We start from the raw sequence: 12,723 nt of genomic DNA, 5'->3' as shown, positions 1-12,723 counted from the left end.
CGAATGGTCTTTAAAAGGATGCAGGCTGCCTTATGCCCTGTATCAAGAAGAGACACCAAACTTCTGGTAATTCACTTGGGAAGACTAATTGCAGATGAGAAACTTGCATCCAGGAAAATTTAGCTTTTGTGATGCATAAAAGTCTATTTTTCAAATAATTTTATACTGATTTCAAGATGTTCTTTATTGTCCAGAAGGATATACAAAGCCTTACTCCTCACCTAGCTCTCACCTATTCAGCCTTGGAACACAGCCATATGACATTTCACTTTGAGGTTTGCATCTACTTTGCAATTTTTAACTACCATCCTTTTGGGGAAATTCATTTTGTAAATGTGTGTGTGTGTGTGTGTGTGTGTGTGTGTGTGTGTATCTATCTATACATACATTTATAGGCATATATATATATATATATATATATATATATATATACAGAAAAATATACAAGCATATCATATATATGTGTGTGTGTGTGTGTAGTCATGTCCTGTACCAGGTGTGGGTGTGGCAAACAATGCAGTCAGACCACTTTTTCAGTGCCTCAGAAATTTCTCCAAAGTAGAGCTTCAGAGAGAAAAGGAAAGACACTGGTCTGCAGGTGCAGATCTAACATCTTCTTTGCTCTCCTGCAGTCCCCAAACCATGAAACAACCATTTGACTCTGACTCCAGTGCTAATTCCTGTTCTCAAGGCACTGACCTCACTCTGACATTTAATTTGCCTGTTATCCACTGTCTTCTCTGTATTTTAAGCCATATGGCTGTATAAGTTTAATCAGCATTAGATTAATTAAACCCGAACTCAGTGTCTAAAACCCAAACTCAGTGTCTAAACCATGTGAGAAGCTTCACTTCATTTAATGGCAATAAAGGGAATGTGTTCAGAAACAGATACTCATGGGGAGAAAAAAAAATCCAGCTTAATGTAGCTAAAGCATCGAGCACTTGGATTTTGCTTAAGAAAGTATTAAAGATGAGAAAAAAATGGTCTTTAAGCGATATCCTGTGATCACTTACTAATTTACTTGTATAATATAAGAGAGGGGATTTAATGTGATGTGTTCTTTGGGATGTCAGATTAGTTTTCACAAATTCTGAAACCCTGTTCTGATATTACCGAAGCTGGTTACACACTTACTTTATAAGTAAGAATTCAATTATGATTTATAGGGGATATTTTTCAAGAGCATCAGAAATGGCAGCTTTCATTATATTTTCTGTTTAGAAAATAACAGGGTCTTCCAGTAATGTCCCTTTCATCAGGAGGAAAAAACAGGGATATGGAATATAAAATTCATCCTGAATATTAGCTTTATTGATTAATTTATGTTCAGAATATTTTGTTTTATTAAAAATCTATGCATTTTTATCTTTAGAACAACAGAAATCAAAATGCGTAGTCACATACCTGTGTCTGTTTAGGACCAATATCCATTCTTTCAAGAAGGTCATTTAAAAAAGCTGTAACACTCTCCCAGGGATAAATACTGTTGGAGCCATCCAGCACGATGACTATGTCCAGTTGAGTGCTGCATTCTGCAATAAAAGGAGTCAACTGTGCAAATTTCGAGTTTATCTTTTTAGATAGTATGAAAGTGTATGAAGTGTTTTCATGGCTGAAATAGGCTCATTTTAAAAAAAGATAAGCTGGTAGTCTACATGGTGGACACATTGCTTCTATAATCAGAAAGAAGTAGTTTTACAAAAATAAAGTTGATAAATACCATTACATTCAATAGCAATGGGTTTGGGATTCTTATCAAGTAAAACATCTCTACTGAATTGTAATTAACATTGTATGAATTATCTTTGGAAGTTTTCTCAGTATGAATTTATGTAACTGTTCTCATTCTGTGTGTATTTCAAGTGAGATTACTTTCTTCAAAGAGACTCATTCTTTAAATAAAAACAATGTGACAGCTTTAGCTATGATGTTTAAACAAGACTTTGTTAAAGGTTATTTACACTAATATCAAGTCCAAAAATAGCAGTGGGGTTTGGTTATATATTGGCAAAGCAAACATTTACCTAAATTGGTAATGCTGGTAGCTGAGAAAATACTTCAAGCTTTTTGGTATGCTCCTGTGTATATATATATGTCTCATTCACTGCTTACACTTTTCAAACATGTAAGAACATCACATAAAATCTGTACCTTGTACAGGAGCAATGGAGTTCACGACTTGAAATGTGGAGCTAACATCAGAACAGATTCCAGTTGTGTAATGTAAATGTCCACATCTATAGGCATACAAGGGCCCACATGCCTTTTAAAAAAATTAAAACCATAAGATTAAAAATTATATAACAAATTTTATAAAGACTTACAATGATGGCATTCTTGGCTCCTTAACTAACTCCTTGCTTTCTTACCAGAAACCCTCCATTTGGGTTGGTGACTAAAGTTGATCCAAACGTCATGTTCTCCTTTACTTCCGTGACATTGGGAATTGATGTATTAACTAAAAATAGAAACAAACTTTTATGAGGGTGGAAAACAAAGTAAAATTAAGTGCCTTCTCGTTAGGACATTCTATTTGCTTTGTTCATATCATAGCACATTTTTCTTTTGATTCAACTAAATAGTCTTCAAAGTATTATTAAGGAATATAATGAACAAGCTAAGGCTGAAAACCTGGCTTATGTCCCAGAAATGTTGTCTGGATAACTGTCTCAAATACTTCTGCTGAACTGTAAAAGAATGCAGAGCTAGTGGGGCAATGAGAAAATGTGGGACAGCCTTTCACACATTTTTTGCTAATTAAAACAAATAGAATACTTAACCTCATAATATTGTAGATATATAAAGGAAACTTAAACACTTACCTTGCATGCTATATCTGTATGTTATAGATGGCCAATGATATAGCATCACTTCTGACAAGAAGAGGGAAAATGGGTAGTAGAGCAGAAAAAAAAACCCACCAATATATATTTTGAACATCGATTTCACCATCATGGGGACATCATGAAGTTTACAAAGAAAACTAGAGTAAGAAGGAGTAGTGGTCAGGAAGTTCGGGTAAAAGAAACAATGAAGGGATGCCATTTGTCATTCCAGATGGGAATGTTGGGTCTTGAAGCAGGCCAACCTGGCAAAAGTGGCAGGAAGTTCCACTTATTCATATTGAAAAAGACAAAAAAAAAAAAAAAAAAAAAGACTGGGCAGGAAAATCAAAATTTTCTAAACCCTGCTTAGCAGAGTGCTGAAATATTTCAAAGTGGCAAAACTCAGGTTCAAGAAAGATTTACCTCACTCTTCATGCCCAAAAGTTTTTCCTACCTTAAGACCATTATAGATGCAGAGTGAGGAATGGAAGCAGAGATTCCTGAATGGTCACACTGTCTTCCTAATGTGAGGATATTGGTCTTTGTCCCAGAGTTTAGTCTGGTTTGCCTTGAAAGCACCTGGAACTGGACCATTATCTACACTGGTCTTGAATAATCTGGATTAGAGTTTTTTATACTAGAGTTGATCCAGGATGAGCTGGGACATTGGGATGTTAGGGACCACAGCAGAAATGTCTCCACTGTTGTCGATGTAGCTAAAATCTCCATGCTAATGTTAAAACTCCATTGTAGTTTTTGGTAATGAAGGAGTAGCTCCTATTAGAACAAGTCTTTTGCAAATAACTCTAGGAAAAGGAAAAAAAAAGAAAAAAGAAACAACCATCTGAAGGTACTAGAAAGCAACCAAAAGCAGACAGAAACTGGAGGGAAGTCTATACTTGTAAGAAGAGATTAGCACTGGCTGAGTTTCCTGTTTATGTGCTTGCTTTCCCCCAAGGGAAGGTCCTAGCTATGGCTAAACCTCAAATAGTAGTCAAAGTCTTACTGTTTTGAATAAACAGAGGACAGAGATTAGGGTAATGACAGAAGCTGTAAAGTGAAGGGGTATATCTTGGAAAGTAGAGACACAAAAAGAGAGTTCTAACATACACACGTATGCTCTGTCCAAATATCTGAAGCACTTGAAATGTGTATATATATATGCAGAGTAAACTTCAAACAGCTCAGCTACAATGAGAAGAACTGAATGGAGATTTTAACTGCTTCCCACTGCAGTTCAGAAATTGAGTTCAGCCAAGTAAACTGTCTGCTAAAACAAAAAGTTAAGACTATTCAAAGGCAAATAACAGATCTAGAACCTCTACACTTATAGCTCAAAAGTATAATCCAGGACGTAATCCAAAATTACTAAACATAAGAAAAAAAAAGGAAATGTGACTCAATCTCAAGAGAAAGGTAATAAATGGAAAGCGATGTTGAGATATTCCACATGTTGTAATTATCAGGCAAGGATATTAAAGCAGCTATTATAACTATGTTCATAAATGTAAAGGAAAAATGTTCATAATAAACAGGAAATTGAAAAAAGAGAACTGAAAAATAGAATATTTGAAATAAACTGTTAAAGTATGTGTTATTTTAATACATTTAATACTGTATAGAACACTGAATTGTAAGTCTTGGATAATTCTAGTAGGAATTTTCTAGTTATGTTCTAATTATAGTGATATTTCTATCAAATATATCCATTTCTACATAAATTTACCTTGTGCTATTCTCTTTAAAAGAATTCATGTACTATAATTCCTTCTCTGCTATTTTATTAAAAATTTTTTTTTAATGTTTATTTATTTTTGAGAGAGAGAGAGAGAGAGAAAGAGAGGAAGAGAGAGAGAGGGAGACACAGAATCTGAAGCAGGCTCCAGGCTCTGAGCTGTCACCACAGAGCCCAACGCGGGGCTCAAACTCACGAGCCATGAGATCATGACCTAAACCAAAGTCGAACACTTAACCAACTGAGCCACCCAAATGCCCCTGCTATTTTCTTTAAAAACAAACAAACAAACAAACAAACAAACAAACAAACAAACAAACAATTAAATTTTGTGGGAGCAATGTAATGGGCCAGGTTTTGGGAAAGTTCTTTTATTTCTAAAGTTCGGAATCAAAATTTCATTTTATGTGAATTTTATGATAAGAATTGAAGAACATTTATAGATTCTTCTCATATTTTATTGAGTTAAAATTATTTTCATGCAACTACTGAGTATAATTTAGGATCAGACTTTAATGTAAAGTCTTTACATACCAGGCAGATCCAACTTTACGCAAGGTAATGGTTTGCTTCTCCCAACTGGACACTTATAGACATCTCCAGTTCTGTTGTTGGGTTGACCAACTAAAGGAGAGCCAATAAGCACCCTGGAAGTTAAATAACTCAGTTAGCATTTTTGAACAAAGAGAAACATTTATTTTAGTTATTTCATGACTAGTTCTAAGACAATGACAGTAGTTCTCATAGACATAATTATAGTTACCCTATGTTAGTAATGCAATGTTATTGAAAATAAGCTGAGTTTCTTCCCCAAATTGCAGATGATGTGAATTAAAAAATCATAAAATACATAGAAGAGAGATCTCAGAATATTTTATTTATTGTATTATATATCACTTTATTATATTTTTTATTTGGGGGCTGAAACAATACTTGTTGGTTAAGTCTGCTGCTATATTAGTTTATAAAACACACATGGTAGCATAAGTGACTTTTTCCTAGGAAGAACTGAGAATTTCACAGGGAAATTAAATATTTGATTATCATAAGATTTAATATTAGTATGTACTAATTTGTAAGCACTTAAAAAATAAGGATAGTTATGAGACCCCAGGTTAAAATCACTTACTGTTTTTTCAGACAGAATTATAAAATCAATTTAATAATAATTAATGAAAAAATATAATCATGATTTATTTTAGTCCTAGGAAGCCATTTAACAAGGTCTCCTATGATATCTTCAGGAATAGGATGAATGAATGTAGCTGAGTGTTAAGGCACTTGGGTGGATTCACAGCTGCTGATTCGCTGCTGGCTGAAAAGCTATATACAAAGATGCTGATCACTGCAAACCAAAGGACGTTAATTATGTACATAAGACTGTACTTGGGATTGTCTTAGCATATATCTTTATTTATGACTTTTGTGAAGATACAGAAAGCATAAAGGTATGCGTCAAGGAAATCAGTATACCTATTTGGACAATCAGAAGTGTCACAACATTCTGGAACAAGAAACTTAATAAACTAGTTAAAGTTTAGTAAGAACCTATGTAAATAACTTCACTTAACTACATCAATACAGGATGTGGGCAATGTGATTTAATAGGAATTCATGTAAAAAACACATGGGGGATTTGTTGATAGGAAGTAAGCATGAGCCAACCGTGTATTTCAGTACCAAAAAATGCTAATGTGACCTTAGGCTGCATTGCTGGAAATAGATGCCCTGGTCAAGGAAAGTGATCACCCCTCTGTGCTCTGCACTGTCAGACCATGTCTGTAATCTCCAAATTAAGAGGGACATAGGCACAATGGAATGTATTTAGGAGACTATGACTCAGATGGTTAAGAGCCTGGTAATTTTGTCAGACCAGAGATGCTTGAGGGAAAGTTGGGGATGTTTACTATACAAAAAAAAATATCTGAAGGAGAGTCGAGAGGTTCTGTCAACTAAGCGTAGGTACTTAGGGAATATATTTTTTAAAATATATAAATATTTGAAACTCTGTCATATTGAAAGGGATGGGGCTTATTTTGTGTAAATCCTTTGGGTAAAGCTAGTACGAATAGAAGTGTTTTATAACAATTGCAAATACTAAATTATTGAACAGACTCCCTAAAACATAGTTATTGTAATGCCTTTGTAAAGCCATTCTTTATATGCATAAATAACCATAAAAATGTTTAAACCTTTTAATGCATAATTATTACTTCTGGAAATCTATCCTTAAAAAATGGCCTAAATTAAGGGAAAAAAGGCTAATGCATAAAAATAATGCTTGTAGTGTTATATATAATATGAAAGATTAAAAGAAATATGGTCAACAGCAAGAACTAATTATTGCAGAGACATTCTATACAATATTTCAGTCATAAAACACAACAGCTAATAAGATTGCACGGTAGTATTAAAAATATTTATGACCCAATTCAAAGTAAAAATCTACCTAATTTAGTGAAAAACTATGACAATTCAAAGTGAAAGATACCAAATTATATTCAATATATTCATCATAATAGCAATGATAATTATAGCTAGCATTTATTAAATTTATACCTTATGCCAGATATTGTTCTAAGTGCTTTCCATATACCAAATAACTTAATCCTCTCCATTAAATATAGCATGAATTTTGGAGCCAGACTTCACAAATTCAAATCATGTTTTTGTCATTTACTTAGTTGTATGATTTAGGACAAATTACTTATCTTAGTTTCTTCATCTGTAAAATAGAAATAACAAGAGCACCTACCTCACAGTACCATCACAAAATCTGAATGAGTTAATGTATATAAAATTTAGCTCATAGTATATGCTATTTAAATGTTGGTTGTTGTTGATGATGATGATGATGATGTCTTTTTCAGCTGACAGGACTACTCAATCTATGTAAAACATAGATTAGGGGCGCCTGGGTGGCTCAATCGGTTAAGCATCTGACTCCTGATTTTGCCTCAGGTAATGATCTCACAGTTTGTGGGATCGAGCCCCACATTGGGCTCTACGCTGACAGTGCTGGGTCAGCTTGGGATTCTCTCTCTCCCTCTCTCTCTGCCCCTTCCCCACTTGCACTCTCTCTCTCTCAAAATAAATAAACTTAAAAAAAATCCACATAGGTTAAAAAGGAGTTCACCAAAAACCAAATTACATTAAGGACGTTATGGTTAGTGTTCTTTCTCCAAAATTTTTAAAGATTTTTATAACATGATTGATTAAATTAGTTTTAGAGTTAAAACAATTTGAAGAAAAGTAGTGAGCCTACTATTTGGAAAGTATTTAAGTTGAGGCTACATAGATTGATCAATGTTTATTAAGAACATTCTATACACCCAGCATTTACATCAGGCCCTGTGGATATGAAATGGATCAAACACAATGGTTTTTAGATTGTTTAAAACTTAGGGGGGAAGCAAAACCATAAATGGATTATTATAATACTCAATAGGTCAGAACTTGGTGCAACTTCAGCAAGGTATTAGAAGCAAGGAGAAACAGCTCCTTTGATAATTCAAATAGCTCAGGGTAGCTGGAGTAGAAGTCAAAACTGTCAAGCTAAATAGAGTCTAGATCAGGAATGTTCTGATAGTCTAGTTTAAGAATTTTAGATTTATTATATGAAGGGGAGAGTTGGGAACCACCAGTGCTTTAAAGAGGGATGTGATATGATCAACTGCTTTATGAATCTTGTTTGCTTGCAGTGTCATGAATACATTTTTGGGAAAGGGGCAAATTAGACTCAGAGAGTGAAAGTAGGGGTTTCTCGACCCAGACGAGAAAGGAGGATCTGAATTTAGGAAGTGCAGAGGAAAGGAGAACCAATTCTACAAATACTTAGACTATCAGCTGTCTTAGTTTGAGTTCCCCCAAAAGCAGACCCTCGACAAGGACGTTGGTGCAGGTAGATTTAGGGGAGTCAATTCAAAGCACAAACAAATGTGTTGATAGGGAAAATGATAGAGGGAAGGAAGAAAGGCCAATAGAGTGCACTGATAATGTGTTACTTCTGTAGGCTTCTGGGCTCAGTCTTGCTGGGGACCATCTCAGAAACTACATGGAATATATGTGAGCATTCTATGAGCATGGTTCAGGTGCTAAGAGTAAATGCTATTGCCTTAAGAGAGTACAGAGTAAGAGAGCTAAAGGAGAAAAAATAGCACTTAAGATTTTAATGAGCAAAGGAAGAAAACTAGTAGCAGTGTCCGGAGAAGGAGAGAGACAATCAGAAAACAGTGGTATCACAAAAGCCAAAGAGGGAAGAAAATAAAGAATGGGAGTGTAGAGCAGACTTCATTTCAAGAGTTTTGCTAAAAATGAGGGAGATGGGTCATGCCAATGTGTGTGGGTTTCTTTTTTTCAGGCAAACCATTAAGGGTTTGAGGTGGATTTAAATTTATTATGGAAGGCATCTGGATATGGATAAATGATGTTGAGAAAAAGCTAGTAACAAGAGAAAGGCCAATATTACAGAAGAGAAAAGAGATCCCCTGAGCTGGTATAAAGTGTGGATCCAGAAGGACAAATTTGTCTTAGAAATGAGGAAAGGCCACGGATTCCCTAGGCAGGGATCTGGGTGGCCCAGTATCCAGGGGTTTGAAACTGTGGTAGATTGCTTGGAATTTTTTTCACTTTTGCAATGTGACATTGTCCTTCACTGCCCTTCATTAATGCAGAATCTGTTTTGCCTCTTGTTGGAACTGGGACTTAGCTGATAAATAGAAGGCAGTCGAAATAGAGACACTGTGACTCCAAAGGCATGAGTAATGTATAGGATTGTGAAATCAATACATTGTACACCTGAAGCTAATGTAACATTACATGTCAACCATACTTCAATAATTTTAAAGAATGTATTACAGATTCCACTTCACTCTTTTTGGAAATCTAAGACCACACACTGTGAATAAGCCCAGTTTAGCCTAATGGAGGAGGAGGAGAGGCAACATGGAGGGGAAGCAATGTTTCAGCTGACAGCACGGGCTGCCAGGCATGTGAGTTAAATTGTCTTGGGCCCTCCAGCCCCAAGTGAGGTACCAGATGAGCACTCATGCAGTTCCCACCTATGCAGTCCTCAAAATCTTGAGAAACAATATAAATTATTGTTTTAACTCATTAAGTTTTGAGATGATTTGCTATGAGCAAGAGATAAGTGAAACAGGAAGGGAGGATAAAGTTTTAACCTTGGGCCTGTCCCTCCCTTCCTTCCTTCCTCCCTCCCTGCTTCCTTCCTTCCTTCCTTCCTTCCTTCCTTCCTTCCTTCCTTCCTTCCTTCCTTCCTTCCTTCTTCCCTCCCTCCCTCCCTCCCTGCTTCCTTCCTCTCTTCCCTTCCTTCCTCCCTTCTTTCTTTGGAAAATAGTAGAAACATGAAATTTAGGGACAGAGGTAGTAGGGTGGTGGGCTTGTGAAGAGTAATGAAGATTTAAACTGTCAGGGCTTACGTAGGCCAGTCATGCAGCCCCTCAGGCCAAGATAAGGTCAGGGATGTTCTGGAAGTTGTTTCTAGTGTAGTTGTAGGACAGGCCTCCAAAGACACTTCCAACTCTAAGATTCCATCATCCAAATAGAGCAAATTATTAGTGTGTAGAGGAGTGCTGACTAGTTTAGAAAATGTACCATTAAGTGGGGGAAATTTAGGACAATTGATGAAAAGTGAATTCTTTTTTAATTTTTTTTATTTTTTAAAGTTCATTTTTGACAGAGAGAAAGAGCGTGCATAAACAAGCTGGGGAGGAGCAGAGAGAGATGGAGACAGAGAATGTCAGGCTGTCAGCACAGAGGCTGACAGGGGCTTAAACCCCACAGACCGTGAGATAATGACCTGAGCAGAAATCAAGAGTGGGACACATAACTGACTGAGCCTCCCAGGTGTCCCAGTGAAAAGTGAGTTCTGAACAGCATGTTAATAATAAAGTTACTGTGAACTCTAAAACAGGAGAGAGATCATGGATGGCTCAGGAAAAAAAGGTGGAGACAGAAGAATGACGGCTTTTAAAACCAAAGTTATGAGGAAGCACAGGTGGTTGGAACACAGTGTGAAGCTGCTGCATAAACCGGAGCAGAGAGGCTGAGAGTGGTAAGCAGCAGACTTTAAAGATAAGGCTCTGTGGTTTATATTTGATGTCTGAGGCAACAGAAAGCTCCTAGAGTATGGTGATCCCTGGAAATAGCAACTGGAAACATGTCCTATTGTGTATTCTGGATAAGCAAGCACTGAGGAGTGAGAGCTCAGAAAGTGGTTGTGTAGAAGGCCAGGATTCAGACAGGGGGTGTGAAAGCTGGGATGCAGGGTGAAGAATGGGTTAGCAGGAATAGGATATAAAACAAGTTTGTGTGTTTTCCTAGGAGCTATTTGTTCTGACATCAAGCTTGCAGCTCTATTCACTACTTAATCCTAAATTAAGTCTCACTTTTCCCACGCTGTATAAAAATAACAAGATCCTAGAAAAGTATCAGCATAGTGTTTATGGAATTTCAGGAATCTCCAGCCTTCTCAATTCCCATTATCTTGCTATATTTTTTTTCTTGCATACTTATCACATTCTGACCTACCTGTTTATTAAGTTTATGATTTATGTTTTGCTCCTTCCTTCCCCAATAGAATACAACCTTTACAACAGCAGGAACTGTCATCTTATTTTGTTCACTTATATACCCTTAATGCCTATAACAGTTCCAGAAACAAAATAGCACTCAAGTGAAGTGAACAAATAAGACTGTATCAAAAGCTCTAAGAATCTGAATAAGGCAGACCTGGCAATTTATGACTCATGTAACAGGCCAAGAAGTCCTAATTGTGAAGTCTTCTCCATTTTACAGGCTGAATATTTTGCACAGGCAGAATGCCATAGATGCCTTTGCACGAGACAGGGGGCATTTCTACAGGTCAAGGTTCCAGAGAACCCTTGTTGTTACAGGACAGAAATGGCTGAAAGTCAGAAGGCTGTAGTTCTACATCCTGGCCCTGACACATACTTGCTATATAAAACCTTTGGCAGTTCGTTCTCAGAGTGCCAGTTTCCTGTCTAGAAAATGAGGATGGTAACAATGATATCTGCTGAAACCCACAGGGTCAAATGTGAAGATTCAAAGCACATTGTATCATGAACTATGGATATTGTTATTTTAAATTTTAATGCAAGTTTGCTTTAGCTCATGATATTTTATTTCTATTAGATTTTTGCTTTTTTCATGGCAAATGCATTTCCATTGCAATGATCTGTGTGCAGAGTAAGAGGACTAAAATTAAAGAATGTTCTGGATCTCATTACTGACCTCTAGAGAAACACCTCGTCAACTCAAAGATCATCAAAGTGTGGGAAATAATTCTCTCTACACTCACTCTACAATGACTAATTCTAATTCTCATTCACTCATTCTAAAAGTTCACTCTATACTCTGTTCTTCTCCATGAAAAAGGTCCAATCGTAATAAAATTTAGTAACCTGAGAAATGTTTGCTATTCATACAGTCATTCTTGTCATTATGATCATTATTTTATTTATTTGAAGAGTAGCTGGTCTGTGACGTCTCTGCTCCATATTTATTTTTTTTCTCTGTAAAAGATAGTTTTCTAGAGATTGTTGTCTCATATTTACATTATTTCCTGAACACTCTTTTCACCTAACTCTTTTTTGATGTCCAAGCCAAAGCAACTATCAGAGTGCCAAGTACCCACCAGGCTTTTTTTTTTTTTTTAATGAATGGAGTGTTTGGTCATCTTAGAGAATGAAGTTATATAGTGGACCCATTATCTGCAGTGCTTTCAGTCATGAAAGGTGGAGGGGTGGAAATGGGGTGAGCCAAAGAAATGACAAGTTTAGCAAGGAGAAAAATTCAACTTCAGAAGATATTACAAACAATGCAAAATAAATATTATATTAAAGTTGTAAGAGAAAACGTGATAGAACCTTTGAAAAGTCTTTTTACGCTAAGCCTGAATAGGCTTTACTTAAAACACACATACAACAGAAACAACATCAATCACACGAGTTCCTTAGTAAACCTTACCTGGCATCATAGGGGAAAGGCACAAAGCCAACATATTTTGATATATATTGGATGGAGGATTGGCTAGGAAGGGATCTTCTTCATGAAAGCCTACTTTGAGAGATAGGCCCACTGACGTCACTGAAGCCCCCACTGAAGCCACTGAGTGGTTGC

At 36.1% G+C, this 12,723-nt stretch overlaps 1 protein-coding gene across 1 annotated transcript in view; it reads right to left on the bottom strand.

The window, feature by feature from the left end:
- Window positions 1-12,723, bottom strand: part of ITGA1 (integrin subunit alpha 1) — a 147,073-nt gene that overhangs the window by 87,989 nt on the left and 46,361 nt on the right. Inside the window, exons 3-6 of the mRNA XM_019464322.2 lie at window positions 5,098-5,210; window positions 2,373-2,461; window positions 2,155-2,266; window positions 1,408-1,535 (exon numbers count right to left, since the gene is read on the bottom strand). Of these exons, the coding sequence (XP_019319867.1) occupies window positions 1,408-1,535; window positions 2,155-2,266; window positions 2,373-2,461; window positions 5,098-5,210 (442 nt within the window). The remainder of the gene's footprint in view (window positions 1-1,407; window positions 1,536-2,154; window positions 2,267-2,372; window positions 2,462-5,097; window positions 5,211-12,723) is intronic.

Source organism: Panthera pardus, unplaced genomic scaffold (assembly GCF_024362965.1).
Source record: "Panthera pardus isolate Hobbes unplaced genomic scaffold, ASM2436296v1 HiC_scaffold_2, whole genome shotgun sequence".
Lineage (NCBI taxonomy): Eukaryota > Metazoa > Chordata > Mammalia > Carnivora > Felidae > Panthera > Panthera pardus.
This window is presented reverse-complemented; position numbering and strand designations above follow the sequence as displayed.